This window comes from Pezoporus wallicus, unplaced genomic scaffold (assembly GCF_028554395.1).
Source record: "Pezoporus wallicus isolate ANWC-B61680 ecotype Strahan unplaced genomic scaffold, APGP_CSIRO_Pwel_v1 scaffold_7402, whole genome shotgun sequence".
Classification (NCBI taxonomy): Eukaryota; Metazoa; Chordata; class Aves; order Psittaciformes; family Psittacidae; genus Pezoporus; species Pezoporus wallicus.
The window spans coordinates 2,151,263-2,176,480 of NW_026641037.1; the positions used below are offsets into that span (position 1 = coordinate 2,151,263).

Genomic DNA, 25,218 nt, shown 5'->3' on the forward strand with positions numbered 1-25,218 from the left:
TGCTTTCTCTTTTGCCTCCTGTCAGATGCAGCCCTCTGCTTATCCATAATGCAAGGTGAACCAATAGCAAAGAAATATTTCCACAGGCTTTTCTGAGAAAAAGGCTTAGTCTTAGTCTACAGACTCACTCATGTTCCCTTCATTGTATGACTTAGACATTTCTACACTTACTACTTGCTCCTTCTTGCAGTTTTACCTCATTTTCCCTTCAAGTATCCTGATTCTAAATGACATTTTTATTAATTTCTAATCCTAGCACATCTGCAAAATCTCAGTTTGTGTCAGGCACTTCAGGCATCAGCACTTTCCCCAGGGACCAACTTCTCAGCCTAAATCCCCACTGTTACTGGTGCATTCGTGTAGAGCTGGGCAAAATGCTGAACCCCCCTTTCACAACAGGCCGGTCCCTCGAGGCAACGAAACCCATGTCCTCCCTCTGCCAGTTACCAAAACTCCCCTGAGCAAGCATGGCTCTTGTCCCCACAATGCTGCTGTACAGGGACATCAACTCCAGGCAGTTTGTGTTTAGGTTCCTACTTCATTAAGGGTCTTACTCAGCATGGGGATGGTTAGAGAGCTGCACATCTAATTTCCACTAATATCAAGATCCCCTTACGTTTTTTTATAGGAGCAAGATCAGATTCTGGAGGCTGCAATATTTAGGTTGATGGAGTGAGAAATTCAGCAGCTTCAGGTTTCCCCTCCCAAGTGGCTCGTTCCCAGGCTGCCCCATCACTGCTGCCCAGGTCCAGGTAGGGAAGGGAGATACAGGGACCTGGGGCCAGCAGCACCCATCAAAGCTGTCCTGCTGTTCTCTCCTGTCACCGCACAGTCCCTGAACAACAGCAGCAACTTTTCAACTAAATTTAAATGAAGCTACAGTCACTTGGACAGAACAGCTCATGACAAATAAGGATGAACAACCACATGGAGTTTGTGCTGAAGAAGTTACACAAACTGAGAAACAAGTTGGTAGGATTTTCAGCTCTGGAACACACCACCCATCATGGGGCAGGGAAAATAAGTATATAAATCAGAAAAGACACACTGGTAAAGCTAGATAGTTTTCAATTGTTATTATCCTCACCACCACCATCATTTCCTGGAGTGCAAATTGCTACTCGGTGAGCAGTCAGGGGGGTACGTACCTGTGGGGCATCCCAGTGGTGTAGGCAATGGTGTACTCGTGGGATAGCTCACAGACTCGCAGGTACCAGTTCATCTCCAGCTCCCGCAGCAGAGCCAGCCGCCGGGCACGCTGCTGTAGCTGGCCAGCCCGGGCTCGGCTCTCCTTCCCGCTTTCCGAGTTGCTCTTCACGGCTCTCTCCCTGCTCCCCAGGGAAAGCACCGACTGCTTCCTCAGCTTCAGGGTTTCCTCAGCATTTTTATTCCCCACGGTCCCTGTGCGTGCTGCCAGCATTTTGTGTCCTGCCTCGCTGCGAAGGCAGCACCCCCAGCACTAAGTCCCTGCCTTCAAATCATTTAAACTGGTTTTCAGCACACACCTTCCTCTCTCTATAACCTCATGCTGGCCACAAAGCTGTAATTCGATAGGTGTCTGAGGAGCTTAACCAGAAAGAAGAGCTGCAACCTTCTCATGGAAACATCTGTAGCAGTTTCGCGCTTGCTAGGGGGATTCGTTTTGCAACAAATAAGGACAGTTCTTAAAAAAACAACACAGAGACACGTGCAAAGCAGCACACAAACTGGATTTGTATGAAATAAGGTATTTAGAGGGATAATAGCGGAAAAAAAGGTCCAGCTCACTAAAGCTGTAAACATCTGAGGGCTCCAGCCAGTATAGGTGAAGTCACACGTGTCACCTTCACTGCAAACCCACAGCCACGTGGACTCAGCCAAGCAAACTGCAGCACAGTTGCTGCTGTATGCAGCCTCAGAGCATCAGTGTCTTCACCAAGCCAGATGCATTAGGATTGAGTCAGCCACTCCATCCCTCCTCCTTGCACACACAGTGCTCCAGCTAGTCAGGTCACCCTGTCCGGCAGGAGCTTCAGTTCTCCAGGGGTTTTGTAGAAATTTGGGGATATGACCACACTTAAGAACCAAGTTATGACTTATCCTGATTCATTTGTTTGTGGAGCAGATGGTGTTTTGGGAAAATGCACGAAAGGAGCTGATATAAGAATTGAATCAATTTCCCTCTCTGGTTTGAAACGTAAAAACTGATACAGAGATTACAGCGCTAATCACAGCAGCCACTTTAGCAGCACAAGCATATCCTTGTTTGGAGAGAGAGGTGAGCAAACAGGAAAGGAATCCTCTAAAGACAAACAGGATTATAAAGCCATGGCATTCAAAAGAAGAGTGATCACCCACCCATGTCCCCCATAGAGGATGCATTTGTCTCACAGGGAAAAGCGAGTTGCAGAGGGATTGGGGGCTGGAGGAAGAGCTCTACGGAATCAGGGAAAAGGCAGCTCTGGAGGTCTCTGGCCCAGTCTCTTACAGCAGGTCTGTCAGCAGCTCTAGAGAAGTTTCCCCCCCCAAGCCTCACAGCTGCCCAGTCTCTAGGAGCCACGGGTCACCTGAGCCAGACACAGTCCCAAGTAGGGTCTGTTGGCCATGCTTCCCCTGAGGAGCCCAGCAAGAGGACTGTCCGACTCACAGCATTCTGCCAGTTCACTACGTTTCAACATGTGCTGCAGTTAATATATATATATATATATATATATATATATATATCTATCTATCTCCCTTTTTAGGTGCTTTTAAAGAAAGCAGTTCCATTCCCTTTTGGAAGAAATCCTATAAAATGTACCTTCCACAGAAACTGATGTTATTTGACCTATTTAGCAGAGGTAGCACTAAAAGGTTCATTGGAAGTTTTGTAAAACTCTAGAAAAATGACTCAAACTTCGAGCTGTTAAAATCTTCTAGGTCTGTGCCGGTGCCAACATGTTTCCTCATTTGTCATTAAACTTTATAGCACTTCCCAAACAGGAAAAGTTTTCCACCAACTCCAAAAGCTTTCAAATCAACCCTGAGCAGCTGAAGTAACACATACATATTTTACAGATCCATAAGTTCAAACCTTATAAGATTCTTCAAGTTCTTCCACTTGGAAGTTGGCGAATAAAAGCAAAACAAAGTTTTTAAACAGTTGTATAAAAGGCATATTGTGCTTACTCAGCCTTCCATGTTTATCATTTTCTTAACCACAGAAACACTCCATTGTTCACAAAGACCTTAGAAGGTATCAGTCACCTTCAAAGTAAACTAAATTAAAAGCAGATACTGACAATTTGTTCCTTTCTAAATGGAGCATTGTTGGTTGTACAGCAGGCTATTGTGAGGCTAGATGTTCCCGTAATGTATCATTTAGGCAGGTAACGCTATCGGATATTGTCTCTTGGATGATTATATATTCTGGCAGGTAAGGATAACCTGGCTCACCTTATAAAAAATGCAGAAAGATTGCTTTCCTGAAAGCAAAGCTAGCCTGCTGGCTTTAAATATTGATACCACATTTCTGCGGCTGCATTGAAATACTGTTTCCTCACCAGCTCACTGGCAGACGGTGACCACGCTGTGCCAGAGCAGCACGGACACCCAGCTTGGCTCTCCCTGGGGTCACCTCCAGGAAGGGAGGAGCCCTCTGCCCACAAGCATCTTACCAGCCCTCTGCAGCACCAGAAATCCTCACCTGTTTTGGTACTAACAGACCAACATCCCACTTGCGAATAGCGTTAGACAGAAACTAGTCAGTCTCTACGTTATTTCCCAGATGAGGGTGGGTGGTGAATCACTAAGCAGTTTTTCATGAGCTCCCCTCCCACCAGAGCAGGGAAAGATGGAAAAAGGGCCCTGGAGGACACCTCATTAGGACCCACTGTGAAGATGGGCTTAGGGCTGCCTGGAGCTGGGGGCACCTCCTTCCTTTTATACTGCCTTTTCTGATTGCAATCAGTGGTTAAAGTAGTAAGCTTTTCTGATTGCAATTACGTATTACTGACATATTTATACACTATAGATACACTGTATAAACATGTTTAGGAGCTCCGTATTTGCAGCTTATTACAAATTATAATATATTAATATTCCTACTTCAGGCTTTGAACATTTTTATAGCTCTTCTTTCTTCCCAAAATCTGATTTTTACTTCAGCTGCTGCCCCAGGAGTTGGACACACGATACAGAACCCACCTCATTGCTACTCTTGCAGAAGCTCCCCACTTGCCAATCAGGCTCCCCTGCACCCACTGTGGCACAGCAGGTCCCAGCCAGGGCCCCAGCACATCCCCCTTCGCTCCAGCAGCTACCGAACCCGTGCGGGTGGGTTAATCTCTCCACTTCCGAGTGTAATGCCCTGCACTTATCTGTATTAAACACACAATCCCAAGCTGTCTGGAACAAAGGGAGGTTACAGTAATACAAAGGGGTGCAGAGGTACTGAACATCCATTTAAAAACCCCCAAAATTTTGTTCATGTTGCCAGTTTTAAAGCAGAACGTTCCCATAATACCTGGCCTTGCCACCCCTGGGATCAGAGCACTGGTTTAGTACATTTTCCATCTGGCTCAGACACCGTTTTAGTCAAACCTCCTGTTTTTCAGATGTAAATGAGAGAAGTCTTCCTAAAAATCTCCAGTAGATCTTTTCAGCTCAGTAAAGCGTTACGTTTCATGATGAATTAGTGCACTTCTCACAGACCGCATTTTTAACATTCTTTTAAAGATTTCTTGAGCAGTTTTCCATCAGGATGTGCCATTTCAGTTAAACCTGAGCGCTGATCAAGTGCCTCACAGCATTACACAAGGGAAATCTGCCCTATCTTCACAACAAATTTATTTTGCCTCATTCCAAAGGGATGCAGGATGCAAATTCTGATCCAGCAATTCTACCAAAACATATTTAAAATTCATCCTCTTTTAATATGATTGTAAAATCCACCCCAGCTTCTCAGATTCCACACTAGCCTCTTATTGAGAGTTCTGCAAATCTTTTCAGCTGTACATACAGAATTGTAAAACCTATTTGCATACACAGACATAGCTCACCTCAAGCAGGACAAATTAGCTCCAGTTAATAACCTGGAAAGTCCTATTTAGAGATTTTTAAGCAGAAAAATGCAAGCCATTTAGAGGTACAGACTGAGTGAGAAAATATCCGTAAGCGATATCTAAGTAAACATATATATTTCATCTCATGGGATCACAGTAATTTTCAAATGCATGATTCAATTAGCAAGAGTCTAAACGATAGCCTTTAGGCTAACAGCTCTCCTGCTGCATACTGTCCTCTACTTAAGGTAATTGAAACCCCATCAGGGAAAGATTCATTAAGGTACTTAATTGGTTTTAAATGGTTCACCCTGCTCTGACAGCATTTAAATGTAGTGACTTATGATCAGCAGCACCAGGGAAGAGCCTCAGCTCCCTCCGGTGCTGCTCAGCAAGTGGCTTTTTGTCCAGGACCGCTGTTTTATGTCCAGGATCCCTACTTTGTGCCTTGCTCTGGCTGCAGAAGCTGGCAGGGAGGACCGGCTCCAGGCAGGAGGCAGCACAGCATAGGCAGAGCTGGCAGGAGATACACCAGCATCCTCAGCAAACGCTATTCCCTCAGCACCTGCAAAGGGAGTCCAAGGGAGCCTCTGAGCTCCTCTCCTCATGCACCTTCATGTTTCCTAACTTCTCTAAGTGCATTGGAGTGACCCTCTGCCATGTTCAATACTCACATCCCTGAACACAACAGGAAGGATCCCAAATCAGCTGTTTTGGCATGCTTCCAAATACAGACAAGCTGTCAAAAAAATTCAGGCATTTGTTTTTTTTGAATAAGCTGGAAAGGTATCTGGCATTTCATCAGCCCTCGTACAATGGAGGAGTAGCCCTCCCTCCACTCCTCCTCTTCACAGCAAGCAGGTATGACATGGGCAAACAAAGAACAGGCTCAAAATTACATTAAAAACCACTATGTATTAGGTTTTATTTAGTTTTTAAAACTATTCTCTGTCTCCCCCCCTCAGTGCTCTGTTTCCCAAGCCAGCTCTGCAGGTCATCCGCCTATGCAGCTCACCCCTAAAGACCCTTAAATAAGCAGCAAAGGAGGCTAAGACCCTCCTGGCTGCTGGGGAGCAGAGCCCAATGGTAACGTGGAACACGTTTGTAAGCCAGCAGTGTTATTTCCCTTTGAGCACACAGTCTTCCTCTAGCCTTTTGCTCACAAGGAGCATTGGATGGGCACCGCACTGCCCTGAGATGGCCCCCCGGAAGGTGAGGAACCTAGGCACAGGGATAGGAACAGCATGTGGGGGGGAAATAGGGAAAAATAGCTGCATCTCAGGCATTACAGGAGGCCCAAGGATTAGATATATCTATACACCTCAGTCTATAAAGAGAAAACCCAGCACCTGATACACCAGAAATAGGTGTTTGTGTATATCCACGTATCAAGCCCTCTCCTGGCATAGAGCCCCAAAGCATTTCATTTCCTGGCTCACAGGAGAGCCCCAAGTTTTGACACCTCCTCCTATCCTAAGAGCAGGGAGCAGACCACTACAGGTGTTTCTCCTGGGGAAGGAGCATCTGTTTTCTCATCTCATCAGACATCACACTCAAAACAAGCAGTGTTGCCTATTTTTGATCTATCTGCTGACCAGCACAGGAGGGAGAGCAGGACTGCCTGCTCTGGTTATCACCATGGCCACTCTCACCTGGAGATGGTACCAGCCCATGGGCAATTTTGGCCACTTGCAATTTGCTGCTGTATTGGCACATTGCTGTTCCATCCAGATTTATTACAACTGATTGAAAGACCACTACAGTTAAAAGTGGCAGAGGGTAAAAATCAGTGTATTTCTTCATGAAATGAAAGTGGAGCAGTTGCATGCTACAGCTATATATCCCAAAGGGAGCCCTTTGCAAAGCTCCCAGCTACCTCCTTGAAAGGCAAGAGGGAGATGGGCAGCTCAGAGAGCAGAGGATCGTATTGAGCTTAAAGTGAGTCAGTCTGCTGAAATTAAGAAACTGACACTGAAGTAGCTCTCTTCAGCCTTTTAGCTTCTCAAAGAATTTTTAGCGATAGTCTCCGAGCCAAATGCCAGTCCTATCATACAGAGGCAAAAAGAAAAATTCCTGGGAATGCTAATTACCACCATCTTTTCTCCTTGCTGAGTCTTCATGAGATCACTGACATGCAGCTTTTCTGGGTTTGCACTGGATTGCATCAAGAGCAACTAGTGATCAAGCAATCCATGATTAGAAAGAGGAAGATTTTCCAAGGGCAATGTTCAGACCTTTCTGGAGGCCAGCAGCTACACAGGGCAGGCAGGCAGGCAGGCAAGCAGGCAAGGGAGGTCCTGCCTGGCTCTGCTCTTGAATACATGCACCAGCTTTTGAAGCCTGACGATCCTCCAATCATTCAGTGTCTGCTTTCAAACAGTATGAAAAGGTGCAGAACCACCCACATTGTTCTTTACTTTTCTGCATAAATTTCAGACAAAAATGCTGATCCAATTTAATCAACAGGGTTTTGAGTGGTTAATTCCCTGCTGAGCAGATTTAGTGCTCCAAGGATACATTTAAAATTCTTTCTGGACAGGCTTGTGCGTCTGGAGGACTGCATTTGGTTTCCAGAGGTGGAGAGCCCCGGTCGGGGGCAGCAGCAAACGGCAGGTTCGACTGTGAGCCAAATCCATGGGATAGACCAGACATGAGACATTGAGCTGCCGCTTCCTCCAGAACCAAGGTGGCCAGGAGCGCTGTCCCCATTCCTGCTCTTCCTGGTCTTCTGGCAGCACACTCATCGGAGAACCCGCACCATGCCATTGTATTGCCATGGCAATCAGCACTACAGAAGCAACTAAAAATAAACGTTGGCTCTGCAAAGCACAAAAGATCGTCCTGAATCCAAACCTTACTCCACCACTTTCTAACCTGGGTGCAACGTGGTCCCCACTCAGCAGCCACCCCATGTGGGTGAAACGTGGTCCCCACTCAGCAGAAAGGACATTCACCCCATTCCCCTGCAACATGCTGGGCAGAGTGGGAAGCTCCCTGTTGCACAGGTACAGTCCATTTGCCTCAGTCCCGGTCCACCACTGGGCTCAGCTACTGAGGCTGGCTGGAGCTGTACCACTAGAGGAGGTGGACATCTCTCCAGAGCCCTCATGTGACTGCAGTCATCAAGAAAACTCTTTTTCTTTAAAACCCCACTGATTCCCAATGTCCTGAGCGGTATCCCACCTCCCCACCAGGAAACTCAGAGAGCTGGGTAAGCCCCAGGCAGATCAGACATGGAAAGATAAGCGGGCCACTTACAAGTGACTTGTTGCATGTCACCTCACCCAAGCAATAACAAAACTAACCCACAGAGCAAACTGCAATAGCAGCGCTGAATCACCAAGGTACACCATAAAGCAGACCCAAAGGATAAAAGCTGCACAAGAACCTAACTCCTGGGCATAAAACCCAACATATGAATGCTGCATGAAGAAGAGCCAAGCACCACCTCAGGCAGAGCTGCAGGACGAGGAGGTCACGGCAGCAAAATGTGCTGAGCTTCCTGCTTCCCTGTAGCATCACAGGTTTCTACTGGGGAAGTAACAGCACAGGGACTCGGGTGTCCGTGGCCGGGTCACAGTCCCCACAAACCCATGGTCGGGTGGCAGCCCATGTCAGAGTGCGCTGAATTATGCATGGCAGCTTTGAATTATTTCTTTTCCATTAAAGAAAGCGTGTGCACAAATACGCCAGCAAACAACCCTCTCTGCAGGGAAGGCAAGCCTGGGAGCCTGTGCCCTCCCCACCAAACACAGATCCTCAGCTTGTCACCCACTACCAGCCCCTGTAGGGAGCAGAAACTGCTTTTCTTTAGTTACCGTTTCTCTTCAGGAGCACATGATTCAAACTCAGGCCGTTCGTAAAGCTTACACTCACCCCAGAACATCTTTATGTTGTGTTTTTTCACTCTAGGAAAGAAATTTAAAAGGAAGAAATCCTGCAAGCAGCTTGATGTTGGCCTTTGTGTCCCAAGCCAATCTGGGGAATGATCAACAAGAAAAATATCCCAGCACCAAGGGGGGTCTTGAACACACACTTAAATCAATTACATCCCAAAAAAAAAGGAACCTGTGGGAGTAACAGGGCACAACACGCAGCTAACAATCCTGAAGCAAGGACACTTGCAGAGCCTCATGTAGTCAGAGCTTGTAATGGTGATGTGGAAAACACTTAAACCATGCCCTGCCTCCTCACAGCTAAACCAGCTGCTGGAAATTGAATTGTCTGTATCATTCCTACTCCCCTATGCTGAAAACCTACAACCCTTCCTCTGAAGCCACCTGTAGCAAGGGTGAAGACGTGGGAAGCACAGCTGTGGCAGGCGCCTTCCATTCCAGCACTGTCACTGGGATTTGCTACCCCAGAGACAGACAGCAACAGGATTATGGCAAGAGAAATATCCCACCCAGCTGCTTTATGTCTGGGCTCTCCCACGCAGCCTTGTCAGCTCTGCTGGCACCACAGCTCTCTGAAGAACAGGGCAGCATGCCCCGTGCTTGCAGCCCACTCCTCATGCTCCCAAGGAGGGGGACAGTCTCTATGAACTGTGTGGAGACGGTTGTATCTGGGGTTTATCCTAACCTCACTAACAGAGGCATTTAATGTCCCTGGAAATATTTCCTAGCAGAATTCCTACTGGACACCTAGCTCCTCTATGATGTTTTCAGGAACAAAATCAACATTTCTGTGTGCAGTTATGCCCTCTGCTTTGGGTTGGGTTTGTCTGGGATTTATTTCATCTGCCCAACCTTTTTAAGTCTAGCATGTCATTCATCTTTGAGGACTCCCTTTGCTATCTTTAAAACTAGTGTAAGAAAAACCATTAAGGAACCAACAGTGCAAAAGCCAGCCAACTCATTCAAATGCTAAAATTACTCAACTTTATAATGAAGTAATTAAGTTACAGCACTGGTTTTGCTTTTCTGCAGGTCACATTCAGGCAATTAAAGAAACAGAAATAATCTGCTCCCCTTGATGAGATTCAACTCACCTCCTGACACTGTGCTTCTGTGGAAGCGGTTACCCTTGGGACAGTGAGAGCACTTCATCTCAAATTCTTGTCTGTGATGAGATGCAATAAATTCAATGGCAAATTAAACTTTAGAAGGAAGAGTCATGAGGGGCTCTTGATCTGATCTTTAGGTAGAGATGTGGAAATGGTCTAGATGGGACACTGTGTTTCATGATCTTATTTTACTGCTTTACATATGGCTTTCTTATGTGTGTTAACCAAGTGGGTTGATGGCCTGAATCTTATTAAAGTCACTTGCAAACAGCTATTACATCATTGCACAAGAGTCTCTTTGCAGTCTGCTTCTAATTCCCCAAGGAAATAAGCCAGAAAGGGAGCAGCCTCACAGCAAGCAGTGTGGAACAGTGGCAGCACACCTGAGCAGCTGGGAGCCCTAGTTCCCCTCCAGGTGATGCCGGACATTCAGCCCCCCTCCAGGCGATGCCTGACAGTCAAGCTGCAGCCAGCACCACACAGCAACTGGACCAACCTCAAGTTCAAAGTTATAAACCTCACTTTGAAGCAGTGTTCACTGTAAACTAGAAAAGTTCTAAGATAGAAACATTTTGTTCTATTAGAAAGGTCATTACAGGACTAAGGTGAATCAAGAGACACAAAAAAATAAGGATTCCTTTAAATACAGATAGCTCTAGTCAAGAACAGCAGCCCCAGAAATAGGTGCCCTGCTGTTTAAAGTAACTTAACTGATGCAACATCACTAGAAAACAAATTTAAGCATTCCTTTCATTCTGTGAAATTTCAGAAAAAGCTTTTGTAGAAAATTAGTTGTGTGAAAAACATTCTGGCTTCATTTCTGCAACTGTTCTTTTCCATCTGCTTTCACACTGCAAGGGGTTGTGCCCAATGAATTGTTTGTTCCTGTAACATGGACCCTGAGCACCTCCATGTTCCCTGGGTGCACCCAGGGCCGGCAGGATACATGATAGCACTGATGGTGGGAACTGGGTGCCTCCATGGTCCCTGCCACCCAGAGCCCTGGAATACCCAACGAGTATGACTGCACAGCAGTCACCTTGCTCAAAACCACCCTAGCTGCACCCCCAAGTCCTGGAGTGCTTCAGAGCGATGCTCAGAAGTGGTGCTTAAGACTTACCTTGGATCTTTCCCTCCCTTCTCTGAGAAATCACTTAATGCTCTTCTGAAAGGCTGGACACTGCACACAGAGGGTTTTGACCTGGTGTCTCCATCACTACTAAGCTATAGAAGAAAAACATGTAAAATGAGATATTTGCCTCGAAGACTCCCTCCAGGAATACAATCCCTCCAAAAAAGCAAAGCCCTGCAGTCTCTGTCAGCCATATGGGTCCAAAGCATGGGGTGACTGCTGCAGCTCCAGCTGCCAAGTCCCAACCAGAGATGGAGGAGAGGGCTGCTGGGAGCAGTGCAGCTCCTCAGAAATGCTGCCGGGGGACCTGGATGAAAACAACTTGCTGTTGCACTCTTTGGGGCAATATGCATTTATTCACATCACAGACTAGGAAGCAGGTCATAAACAGTGGCTCAATCAAACCCCACTCCCATAGCACCCCTGAGCCACCAGCATGGTCCATGGAGCCAGAACCACCAAGGAGCTCACGGCCAAACCATCTATACAAAAAAATCTGTTTACTTTGATTACAGAGTGTAGCTTGTGCACTGCAAGAAAGGACCTTTAAGCAAGATAAATGACTCCTGCCCAGTCATGCTCTGTCCTGCAGATGATGGCAACTCCTTATGACTACAGAAGGTTTTGTTCTTAACTATAATCTCAGCCACCTTTTACTTTTTAGAGGGAAAATTTGCATGTGGTCTTGTGATTGTGACACTAAAAAAAAACAAACAAACACTAGCAAGCAGAGGTCTGCCACGTTGCCATGAGGTGCTGGAGGGGTTTTCTGCTGGGACATGGCACCCTGAGGAACAGAGCAGCCTGTTAAAGTCTGTGGGCATCACCACATCCAGTTAATTATCTGGGCTGCTAAAACAGAGCCCTGGGACAGTTTCTATACACAGTTTTAGGAAGAGGTTATGTTTTCCATAGTGCATCACGGTACAAAATCATGCATGAGGAAATTGCCACAACAGAACCCTGGTACCCTGCAGCAGGGTGTGCCACACTGTGACACTGAACAGGCAGCCATGCCCTGGCAGGGACACCTCCTTACCACAGGACAGTGTGTAGCCAGAACGCACGACTGCCACAAATCAGCTTTACCGACCAAAAATGGACAGTTCCATTTACAATGTAGTTTCTACATGTAAGCCCTAAAAAAAATGTCACACCAATGTTCAAACATAATACTTTTATTTGTGGATAAAAATTAAGGCTCACAGTACTTCATCATTTCACAAGCAGAAAAATGTTAAAAATTGAGAATGATGGGGAATGCCCCCAGTACAAATTCCTCTAACTGCTGACATCTTTTACTGAAGGTGAACAATTGTACAGGGCAGCTACAGTTATTAGTTTGTAAACTAGGTGCTAAATGTATCTTTTTAAGAAATGTGAACAGAGTATTATGTTTCTCTCCACTTCTGGCTGTCCAATACACATGGATTCCATAAGAACACTCAAAAACCGCTGGGATGATAACACCAACCTTCCGAAGAACAACCCACCACATCTACAATGCATGGCATAGGTGTCAAACAGGGAGAAAAGAGCTAAAGATCACAAATTTAATTTTGATAAGACATTTTGATTATAGTGCAATATGTCTAAAATTTTCAACTTTTGGGGGGGTGGGGGGGGTGGAGTGTGGAAGCAAAACCCAACAAAAAACAACCCAAACCAAAGTATGCTCTTAAAGAGCACAGGAGTTGCTGTTAAGCTCCATTTCATTACAGACATGAAAACAACCCAGATGATTAAAAAATGGTAAACATGTATGTCAAACTCCAGTATACACATAGCATACTGGCATAAATCACGCCTATAGTCAAGATGCAACTCCAAGAAGGACTTCCAAGTGTGCAACATGCCATGAATAAGGTTCCTGCTCAGGTGTGCTGCAAGTTCGTGTCCAACAGGTAGAACAGATACTGCAACCCCCAACCCAATGGGCATCACCAATTGCCACACAACTTTTCTTGTGAGTTACATCATTACTATGTGACTACACACTGCAGAGTTATTTACACAGAGACCAACTCTCAGTCAAAACTAAGAAGGGTTTAAGAGGTGCTCTATATCCTTTGCATTACTCCTTAGTAATTCCTTCTGCTTCGTCTATTTGCTGTCAAGGCAACATAAACTGGCAGCAGGAGCAAGAGAAAGCCTACTTACAATAAGTAACAACTGCCATAGCATTAAAAGGCTGAAAGACTTCTGCATCACACCAAGAAGATGCATTTCTTGTCATTGCACCATTTACATCTGAGATATGAACACAGTAATGAAAGCAACCACCCTCAGCTTTTTATGATAAAAAGTTAAAACGTACCTCACGGCCATAATTTCATTAGGGAGCTTTCTTTTGAGATGAGCTACAAAGAAAATATGTTTGCAACAGAACCCATGCTATAACAGATTCTGCCGTGGCAAACACAGACATACAGAACTTCTGACCAACAGCTCTTACAGCTCACAATCCAGTAATAAAAGAACATTTGTATTGGTAATACTTCACTTACATCACAAAAGCTCATCCAAAGGGCTCAAAGGGGTTACGAGACATGTGGGTGAGAATTACTACCCCCATTTTATACAGGGGGCAGCTGAGATATTGATCAATTTTCCAAACTACAAAACATGTAAGAACACAGGAGCAGTGTTCTGGGGGGGGGGGGGGGGGGGGGGGGGGGGGGGGGGGGCAGTGTCTCCAACTCCAAATCATCCTGGCCACTGGTCTGCTGCTCTCCTGCATGCCTGTGGCCCCAAAGGGTTTCAAAGAGCAGAGGGCTGTCACACACCATCTCCTCCCCCAAAAGAAAAAGCACCACTCTGACACAAATGAAAGAATAAATTTACACAAGTTAGCCTGTTCCTACAAGCAGAAATTAAACCAGATTTCCATAACATGTAGGCAGCAAATGTTAGAACAACAGGAAAACGTGTGCAAAAGAATACAGAACAAACACTTTCAACCATTACTCCAGTTCACAAATTTATGCAAGTGGAAATATAAGTAGATACAGCCATGAAATACTCCATGTTATTGAACAGTTTAAAACAAGTATTTTACCCTAAAATAGTAGGATAATCTTGAGCCAAATGAAATGCAATTGCTTAAATTAAAAAAAAAAAAATAAAATAAACATGGCTAGAGGGATGAGCCTGGATACACAGTTATGGCTCCACCGGCAGAAGTACCCAACAGGCACCCAGCAAGCTGCTCAGGTCAAAATTTAACTGTCACTTTCAGCAGTCGTAGACATGCTCAAAATTCTCAGGTCGAAGGAACAGTTTTGCCTCAATACATCAGAAAAGCAAAGGTGTTCAAAGCAACCATCTCTCAAATTATTGCTTACTTAACTATATAAATGCAGAATACGAATGACAGAAAGGATCTATGCAGACTGGGCAAATCACCCCTGATACCACAACCCCACACTAATAACTACAATGAGGTTAGAGGTCAAGCTAAGTACAATACATACAAAAAAAAAATTCCTGTAAAAGCAAATGCATAGAAAATAAACTAATCAAGTATATAGAAAGCACACTGGCAGCAGGCTGCAAAGGGACTGTGGTGTAAGTGTCAGAGGACAGAAACAGGACTCGCAGATCCAGGAGCTCTGGTGCAACTGCTTTCCAAATCGCACTCCCGTTTTTTATACTTCCATCAGAGTCCTCAGAAGCACATAAAGATACTTCACTGTCTGGAATTTGACATATGCATACATGCAGTATGTGTATACTAAAGATTAGCTGGTGTGTTTGTTACCAACACACACACACACCTACTGAGCAATGCAAGAGGGAGTGAGTACAGAAAGACAGACAGAGGTAATTTCATATTTTAGCATTGCCCTTTTGGAGCTCAACATTATTGCCATTGGCTAATATGTCAAACGATACAGAATAACCTTAACGGTATACAACAGATACACAGGAATTCCACAACTCAACAGTACCCACTACTCCATTTGGCAAAATATTTATTTATAATAAATCCGTTCAAAAGCAGTTGGTCACATGGAATTCATTTTACATTTTTTAGGCTGTAACAATGCTTTTGGCAGAAGTAAATAAACTGTCTTTTTATAGAGTGTACAAAAACAGAGACATTGAAATGACAGTTAACAATAAAACACATGAAAACAGAAAGAATTGGTAAGACAAAGGCAAAAGCAATAGGAATCTGTCTGCGCACCAGCAATGCTGCCATGATTATTTACCCGTACAAATCCTCAGCCCCACTTAGTTACTATCCCCAGATCTTAACCGCAGGTTTATGCTCCTGGAGAGGAATCTGATGTGATGTAGCAGCTCCAGTCACTCTTTCACAGTACTGCATGTCAACACTGGGAATGGTTTCTGATATGACTTAGACTGCACACAGTACTTCAATAGAAAAAAAGTTAATTACTCCCACTCTGTGGTTCCTGGTGGCTTTGATGTCAAGTCATACATCACTCGAGAAATGCCAGGAATCTTCTTAATCTCTGCCACCATTTTTAACACAACCTATTGTGGAGAAGAAAAATAAATCAGAAGTATGTAAAGCAGACTTGATGAAAACTACCGGAGAAAGAGCTTAAAAATGGAAAACTTTGTTCATGCTAATTCTGTCATACACAAGAGAGAAAGAACACGTAGATATTAGCATATTACTACCTATTAACAAAAATCAACAAACCCTCTAGCTTCATACCTGCAGTTTTATTTGGAACGTGCCATTTTTTTGGCACTGATAATAAACCAGGGTATCGATCACAATACACTTCCCTCAAGGGAAATACACACATACACTTCCACAACGGAAATACACAATACATTTCCCTCAGGAGTGTTGCATCCCAACTAGAAGGAAGTGCAGCAGGAGGGCCAGGAGACCTCCTTGGATGGATAAGGAGCTCCTGAGGAAAATGCAAATGAAAAAAGAGGCATATAATAAGTGGAAGCAAGGACAGGCAAATAAAAAACAGACTAGGGAGAATGTAGGCCCCCTCAGGAAGCTCTCGGGAGAACTGGCTACACAGGATTTGGAGAAGGCTTAGGGTCTGAATGACTTCTTTGCCTCGGCCTTCACTGGCGAAGGCTCTGACCAAACCACCCAAGTCTTGGAAGGCAGATGCAGGGACTGTGAGAATGAAGACCTTGTGCCCACTGTAGGAGAGGAACTGGTTCGAGACCATCTTAAAAACCTGAACGTGCACAAGTCCATGGGTCCTGATGAGATCCATCCGCGGGTCCTGAAGGAGCTGGTGAATGAAGTTGCAAAGCCGCTGGCCATCATATTTGAAAAATAATGGCAGTCAGGTGAAGTTCCCAATGACTGCAAAAAGAGAAATATAACCCCCATTTTCAAGAAGGGGAAAGTGGATGACCCAGGGAATTACAGACCAGTCAGTCTCACCTCTGTGCCTGGCAAAATCTTGGAGCAGATTCTCCTGGAAGGCATGCTAAGGCACATGAAAATCAACAAGGTGCTTGGTGACAGCCAGCATGGCTTCACTAAGGGGAAATCCTGCCTGACCAATTTGGTGGCCTTCTATGATGGGGCTACAGAACTGATGGACAGGGGTAGAGCAGTTGATGTCATCTACCTGGACTTGTGCAAAGTGTTCGACACTGTCCTGCGTGACATCCTTGTCTCTAAATTGGAGAGACATCAATTTGATGGATGGATCACTCAGTGGATAAAGAATTGGCTGGATGGACACACACAAAGAGTTGTTGTCAATGGCTCAATGTCCAGCTGGAGACCAGTAATGAGTGGTGTCCCTCAGGGATCGGTGTTGGGACCGGTCTTGTTCAACATCTCTGTCACTGACATGGACAGTGGGATTGAGTGTGCTCTCAGCAGGTTTACCGATGACACCAAGCTGTGTGGTTCGGTTGATACGCTGGAGGGAAGGAATGCCATCCAGAGGGACCCTGACACACTTGTGGGGTGGGCTGATGCCAACCTCATGAAGTTTAACCATGCCAAGTGCAAGGTCCTACACCTGGGTCAGAGCAATCCCAGGCACAGCTACAGGTTGGGCAGAGAAGAGATTCAGAGCAGCCCTGTGGAGAAGGACTTGGGGGTGTTGGTTGATGAGAAAATGAACATGAGCCGGCTTCAGTGTGCGCTTGCAGCCCAGAAAGCCAACCATATCCTGGGCTGCATCAAAAGGAGCGTGACCAGCAGGTCGAAGGAGGTGATCCTGCCCCTCTACTCTGCTCTTGTGAGACCTCACCTGGAGTATTGTGTGCAGTTCTGGTGTCCTCAACATATAAAGGACATGGAACTGTTGGAACAAGTCCAGAGAAGGGCCATGAGGATGATCAGGGGACTGGAGCACCTCCCGTATGAAGATAGGCTGAGAAAGTTGGGGCTGTTGAACCTGGAGAAGAGAAGGCTGCATGGAGACCTCAGAGCAGCCTTCCAGTATCTGAAGGGGCCTATAGGGATGCTGGGGAGGGACTCTTCATTAGGGACTGTAGTGACAGGACAAGGGGTAACGGGTTAAAACTTAAACAGGGGAAGTTTAGATTGGATCTAAGGAGGAAATTCTTTCCTGTTAGGGTGGTGAGGCACTGGAATGGGTTGCCCAGGAAGGTTGTGAATGCTCCTCCCCCGGCAGTGTTCAAGACCAGGTTGGACGAGGCCTTGGGTGATATGATTTAGCATGAGGTGTCCCTGCCCATGGCAGGGGGGTTGGAACTAGATGATCTTAAGGTCCTTTCCAACCCTAATTATTCTATGATTCTATAAGGTAGCAGCTCTTCGGCTTTTCTATTTCACTGTTTCTGTACAGTTCAGCAGGAACATGTTATGTGTTCGTACCACTCACTTTCAGACTTTTCTCAGACCATCTCCAGCTGAGCCACCATCAACTACAAAGCAAGACCCAGAGTAAAACCCCTTTCGAAATAAAAAAGGGAGCTTTAAAGATTAAAAAAAAAAAACACACACCAAAAACAAAATCCACACGCACCAAAAAAATTAACCAATAACAAACAGGAAGACACGTCCAAAGGAAAGTTTCCGTTGAGCATCATCCCCCAGATTTCACAATCAATTCATGTTCACAAAAGTATTCTAGATGAGAACTTGCTTAGAAGTTCAGCTTCCTTAAGTATCCCACAGTTCACAACAATGCCACTTACATGATGTGCTGTTTTATAGTGAAAGCATAAATTAAACCATGCATTGCTCTCCATGGAAAAACATAGGAAATTTTAAAATCAGATATGATTAGTTTCCCCATGTTTTCCACAACCTCTACTATTTTGTTACCACATTATTACCTAGTCTTAAAGTGACCACTTTACACTCTGAAGACCGGGGTGGGAGTCATTTGGGTCTGGGTTTGTGGTATTTGGTTATTTTGTTTGTTTTTAAACACAAAATTCAAGCTCAAATGACTCCCCATTTTATATAATGGAATAGTTTACATTGTAGCTTAACCTTGAAACATTTCTTTTTAAATGAATAGGTTGCCCTACAGTAGAAGCCTTCAGTATATAATTACTAAGAAATACCTATATGCTTTTAAAGTGTGTTTTAAAAAAAGTCAAGCCTGTTCATCTACACTGCATTCCCAGAGAGACAAAGTACTTGAAATTGGACATACATAAAGTTTCCTAGAAAAATATGCCTGCACTTGACTCCTACATCCTCTTAGTGACCTAAACAGAAACAGCACACATCGAGATGTTAAACAGCAGGTTCTAGTAAAATCAGAAGCGTAATCAAGGTCAATTCTGTATGTCAGGACATTTACAATTACTAATGCAAAATACTGATTTCAAAACCCCAGGAATGGTTGTGGTATTTTTCCTTTTTTAATTAATGGTATTTTTGGCTCAACTCTACTGGATAGCCTTTAAGTTTGTCATAACCATCTGCCAGCTTCTTGTTTTGTTATAGTTTTTTCCCAAAATACCAGCATATTCATCTAAATGAATACAACGAAAGAGACAGAAAGAGCACAACAAAATGAAAGTCAAGGCAAGCAATGAAGATAGAGGGAATTAAAAGTGAGGCATCTGTAACACTAGCTCATGTCGAAAAGAAGCTTGAAAACCTGTATTACCTCTTCTGGAACCTCATTACCAGGAGTTGCTGCAATACCAGTCATAAAATCACTTGTAATAAAAGTTCGAATGACCACAGATCTTTGACAGGAAGGCTGTTTCTGTAGGGGGTCCCGATCAAAATGCAATGGTGTCAATATTATCGGCATCTGGCTAATTTTTCCGGCGTAACCTTCAGAAAACAGTAATATAAAGTGCATTAGTTTGGCTTAAAGACTCAAGCGTGATAGAAGTTTCTCAGAATTTCCCACATGTACTTAGAAATATGTACCAGGTGCTACATTTGCATCTTCTGTGATCTTGTTGCTCCTGCTACCACACCCCAGATGATCACACTCAGGGTGCATACACCAGAACTACACAAGTTGCCACTTGAAATGTCTTTGCAGGCATGCATTAAAAAAAAAAAAAAACCAACAAAACCCAGATAGCCTCTGTTATCCCCATAATTCACTGTGAATACAATTTAAGATCTACTTTCTTTCCCAAATAACATACCATGGGGTTTTATCTACCCCTGTACCAAGCCCAATAAAATAAAACCCATTCACAAGTATTTCTGCATCTTTTGACATATTTAAGAGAAAGCTCCTGAATATCCCTGTTGCTGGTAGCTGAAGGTAACTCCAGACAGTCATCTCTCACTCTTTTTTTTTCCTAAACCTCCTTCTGAAGAAAACCCTAATTTCACTGTTTAAATGATCTGGAAGTCTGAGATTTAGATGTGTGGCAGCCTGCAGAACCAGTCTAACACTGACAGGCTTCTCACCCTCTGCTAGCACCGGCCTGAGCTGTTGGTACAAGCAGTCTTTTTCACTAAATGACACATCTTATTTTTGGGAGTAATTCACTCACACAAAACTAAGTGTCATCAAAAGTTAGCAAGACACATCTACAGTTTTACAAACACAATTGACAGTGTTATCCTCAGCCTCTTGAGGCTAATTCTATACAAATTTTGTTAAGACTGCCTTGCAATCCAAATGTATTTTCAAAAAGATATTCTTTGTGACTTCATAATAGGAAAAAAATGAAAAAAAACCCAACCACAACCAAAAAAAAACCAAACCCACAAGAAACAACCCCCCATACCCCCTGAAAAAAAAACAACAACAAAACAACACCCACAGAAAAAAAAAAACAAAAAAACAACAAACCAACAAACAAAAAAACCCAAACAACTGAACCCTGAACCTTGGAACTATGATATTCTCAGACTCTGCCCATGTACCTTATCACAGGATACTGAATGCTCCCTAGATGTTAAGGGCTTGAAATATTATGCCTTGAAGCCTCAAGTGGCTGGCTTTACAAATACAGCTTCTACTTTAAGAAATATGAAACCACCACAGGCAGTGAACAACACCATAAAAAACTTGGTATTCGGGCTTCTTTCTTTCCACAAAAAAGAAAGAAAAATCCAAACCAACCAAACAACCAAAAGAAAAAGGACACCCAAACCGATGAAAACATGATTTAGAAACTATGTCAAATTCCTTTACACAGTTTTTTTACTTCAGGTAAATACTGATAACTGAGATCAAAGTGCAGTAATAAAGCTGTTCAGTCAGCTAACTGTAGTTTTTACAGAAGCTTGAACTGCAGTGAAACACTGTACTTCAGCACTTCATGATGTCTCAGAAGCAAGCCTCCACACCCCCCAATCCCCGAAAATTAGTTCTGCTAGCAGAAAGGCTAGCAATTCCTGTATTCCTGCCACTCAGCTATCAGCTTCTACAACTGTCAGAAAAGGCTCTTGCCTGTCATCCCATTAATTTATTACTTCTTTTGAGATACTTGAGAAGCTTGTAAATTCCAGCAGTACCACTATAACTATACCTAGTTAGATTTGCAGGGATCTTGAAACAACAATCTAATCCATGAGATAAGGCGAAGTACCTACCAGACTCCCTGAGAATAGTGTGAGCCTCAAAATCAGCTTGTCGTAAAGTGCTGAGGACTCCTGTTGTCAGGAAAGTGGGGGTGACATCTGTAGGAGGTTCTTTGACTGGTGGTCCGAACACATACACAACTCTGGAAAGTAAACAGGATACCAGGATGGTAGGGGGAGGAAAAAAATAAAAATAAAATACCCCAAACCACACCAAACAACAACAAAAAAACCCCACGCATTTTGCATACATAAAATACCAGACTGCCTAAAGATGGCATCTTTAGTATTGCTGTGAGAAAATAAAGCTAGGGAAAAAAGGCGTAATACTTGATTTTGCTCCGTAGTTACTAAGGAGAGCTTTATATAACTTCATGCATATATTCCATAAGCATGACATGCATGCTAGCTTTGGAAGTCAGGCATATTAATTTATTTTGGCTTGCTAGAGACTATCAATAGCCCAAATATTACTTGAGGGAATACTCCTCTCAAAACACAGATATACAAACTCAGCGGTAACACAAAGCACATTTTTTCAATTTTACTTTGATGTCAGTAAAAGTTAAGATTATTACAAGAAAGCTATGTAATAAGTGTTTACAATTTTTATCTTCCCTCCTGATAGGAAACCAACAAAAAATAGTAAACCTTGTTGTTAATCAATAGGTGTGTTTTCAACACAAGGCACTAAACACTGCAATCTACATAACTATATCTGTAATAAAAAAATCTCCTAAATTCAAACCAGTCACATCAGCTTTATTCCTTATCTCATTCACTGTGGTTTATATGTTGCAGAACAAAAAAACAAAAGTATGATACTGACTGGCGTCATACAAGGATTTACTATGACGTATTCACACAAGTTGAGTTTGCAGATACAAACCAAGAATACTAATCTAAAATCCAAAGCAGAAAAACATGCAAGCTTTACATTCTATGTATTTGTTTGCAATATAAAATCTGCAAGCATAGTTGGGCAGAGGACTAACTACTTCAGTGCTCTCCTCACACTGCCGGTTTCAGCATCACTATGAACAGCAGTGAAAGACTCCGAACACATACCCTGGTACAGCAGAACTCCCAGAGTTGTGGTATATTCAGAACCATAGTATTAAATCCAAAAGAGCTTAAAGAATACAGCAATGCTGCAAATCCAGGATACACAGTCCTGATTTTATGCCTTCTTTGGTTTGCCCTGCATTTAAAGAAGTATCTTGCAATTCAAGATCTCACCTTTAATAATATCACGTGACACTCTTCAGATGCCACTTACGTGACAAAGTTAAGTTTTGCTATAAGCAATTACAAGCAGTTTTGTTGAACAGCCTACAGCCAGGCAAGGAGAATAAGCATTCTCTAGAACTGATTTAATATCTAAGCAACTTCACCTGCTAGAAAAGTTATGGAATCAAGTAGCTAGAAAATGTACATTCATAAGAGAGCTCAATTAGTATTAAACCCAGCTTTGGATCTCACCTATGTGCCATTAGAACTGACAGTCCCAAATAAATCCTTTTGGACACAAAGCAAGAAAAAATACTGCACGACATCCGGATTTATCAGCAGGATTGGAATCCTTCAAAAAAGATTTTGCCTAAGTTACACTGGATGTTGTCTAATCAAGTGCTTAAAGAAAATTAGAAGATTAGTTTATTTCTGGACTTGCAAGCTTAAAAAAAAAAAAAAATCAATATCCTGTGCTTTGACTTTTTATCTATTTGTAACCTCTGCATAATAAGCCTGTCCAACACACAAAAAAATTATACTATAGTTTAAACAGGAGAATGTTTGTGCATGCTAAACTTCCATACATTAGAAGCAAAGATAATTCAAAATACTTACCTGTTTATGTTGTGGCACATGCGTGGTATAAGCCTGGCAAGAAACATAAGAGACTCCCAGTGTGGAGCATCTTTACTAGAGATCCCACAAACATAGCTATATGAACGGCAGTCACCCTATAAATTAAAAAGAAAAAGAATAACTGAATGTGAGCTTTTCTGCCAAAATAGGTTCCCTTTCACCCTGTAGGCTACAGGACCGTATTTTGTGCCAGCACTTAGCAGACACTAAACTGGTGCAGCCAATATGATGAGAGACACCAGGTGAATGAGAAAAAGAGTAAGATGACAGACCTCTCATGAGCTAACAAGAGCATATAAAAAGAAATATTCAGCATGGAAAGATTCATGTAAGGCAACCAGAACATAGGGACTGAAAGCAGAAGCAGCCCTCAGAACATCCCTCAAATGAACCCATTTACCTGCACCCCCACAGTTTTGATTGGTAACAAGAAGGCATTCAGTGAATGTAGGCTTGTAATCTGCATCAGTTTCTCCTGGTCTTCTTCGGTTGTACATGCTTTGACCCTTTGCAGCAAAGTATGCGGCTGTGCAATGATGCAGAAAAATACATTTTAAGTGAAGTCCCCAAACACTCAAACAGAACTTATGCAGTGCAAACGAAATAGTTATTTAAGTAGCTGTTTGCTTAATTTTAGTCTACATTTATCCCTTGGGCACTATTTAAAACACACCCTTCATTTAACAACTAAATTTTGGCAAAACCAATTGTATTTGATTAGACTGTATGTATTTAAAGCTAAAGCTCTCTAAGACAGTAAGTGAAGTTTTTTTCCTATGCTCATTCTCTCATTCACAGAACTGTATTTTCCTTTTTTTGTCTGTTTCATCGACAACAAAGCAATATCCTGTTATGCTACACTACAATATGTTTTAAATGAAAAGCACATGTAAATCCTCGACCTTCAATACTTGTAAAAGTTTTGGAAGTTGTTCTGAACTTACACCTTAGAACAGACCTCTGCTAAAAACTTTTCAGCCCCCCTGTAGTTTAGTTCAGGTGAGTTTACAATTATCACAAAGGCTGTAACAGTTAAAAGACTGAGAACTGAAACATCACCAATTAAAAACTTCAGGTTTTTGTTCAGGACATCTGTTCCTCACTCCTGCACTTTCATTCAGACATTCAGGGACTGCTAAGGATGCAAACCTAAAATGTTACAATTATTTCAGGGAGGGAAAAACCTTTTTCTGATACTAAATGATTTGCAGTACCTCCAGAAATCTCATCTGCGCAAAGTTTAACAAACAAAATTTATTTAGTATTTGAAAGGTCTGTAAGCTTCCATCATCCAGAAAACATTCAACACCTGCATCAGTCATGATGATAAAAACTCTACTGTACTATAGTGAGTGGCTTCTAGTGAATTGCACTGGGATGAATTATTCCTTAAAGAGCCCAAGTAGTTTTAAACTTTTAGCAGCTGAAGCCTCATTGCAGGCCACTACAGAATGGTCAATTACTTTTACGCATGTTAGAATTTATCAATTTTGTTACCTTCTTAACACTTGCAGAAAAATCTGCAACTATTTTCAAAATGTTGTTTGTTTCAGGAAAGTCTTTGCACACATAAGGTTCTTCAGCACAAATCACTCTGATTGCTAGCCCAGGACCTGCAATGCAAAGTTGAAAAAGCATTATATCAAATAACAGGAAACCAACTTTCAGCAAAATACGTGGCAGCATCTGGAACATCAGGTCAGTCATTGAGTACAGTATGTTTTGCCATAGTACCTACACTTCAATTGTCTAAACACCCTACAAGACAAAAAAATATATTAGCAGTTTATTCCGGAACAATATTTCTGTTCAGGACATTTAAGCTTTATTTGCCTACACCTTAAATTGGCTGATTGTGTAAAGCAGCAGTTAGTGGTGATGAAGTGTGGTGGATGGCAAGTCAAAGTGAACAAGAACCTCCTCCTTCCTTTTGGTAGGCAACTGGGATAAAAGAGCTGGCTTTAATATACATCTGAGTCTCCACTGTATTTAAAGACCTCTGATGGCTATTTGACCTTTAAACTGCTTAATACAAAAGCATATGTAATTTGCTTGAAGTGTCTGAAGACAGTTTCTTGCATTTCATGCGATGCGGGTGCATGAGCACAACAGCCTACGCGCTTTGTCAGTGACTACTACACACCCTGCAGGACGATTTTAAAACACATGGACAGAAAAACATACTCCTCTTAAAAGATGTGGATTTTCCTGTATTATATACTTGGATGTTTTCTTT

General features: G+C 43.1%; 2 protein-coding genes across 3 annotated transcripts in view; both read right to left on the bottom strand.

Annotated features, from left to right (window-relative positions):
• KCNAB1 (potassium voltage-gated channel subfamily A regulatory beta subunit 1) overlaps positions 1 to 1,435 on the bottom strand; it is a 74,786-nt gene extending 73,351 nt beyond the window's left edge. The window contains exon 1 of the mRNA XM_057421701.1: positions 1,149 to 1,435. Within this exon, the coding sequence (XP_057277684.1) occupies positions 1,149 to 1,420 (272 nt within the window). The 5' untranslated portion in view covers positions 1,421 to 1,435. The remainder of the gene's footprint in view (positions 1 to 1,148) is intronic.
• A 13,680-nt stretch (positions 1,436 to 15,115) lies between these two features.
• GMPS (guanine monophosphate synthase) overlaps positions 15,116 to 25,218 on the bottom strand; it is a 29,352-nt gene continuing 19,249 nt past the window's right edge. For both annotated transcript variants that reach the window (XM_057421680.1, XM_057421681.1), the window contains 6 exons: positions 24,480 to 24,595; positions 23,383 to 23,508; positions 22,962 to 23,077; positions 21,126 to 21,256; positions 19,222 to 19,394; positions 15,116 to 15,661 (listed from right to left, as the gene is read on the bottom strand). In XM_057421680.1, the coding sequence (XP_057277663.1) occupies positions 15,560 to 15,661; positions 19,222 to 19,394; positions 21,126 to 21,256; positions 22,962 to 23,077; positions 23,383 to 23,508; positions 24,480 to 24,595 (764 nt within the window). In that variant the 3' untranslated portion in view covers positions 15,116 to 15,559. The remainder of the gene's footprint in view (positions 15,662 to 19,221; positions 19,395 to 21,125; positions 21,257 to 22,961; positions 23,078 to 23,382; positions 23,509 to 24,479; positions 24,596 to 25,218) is intronic.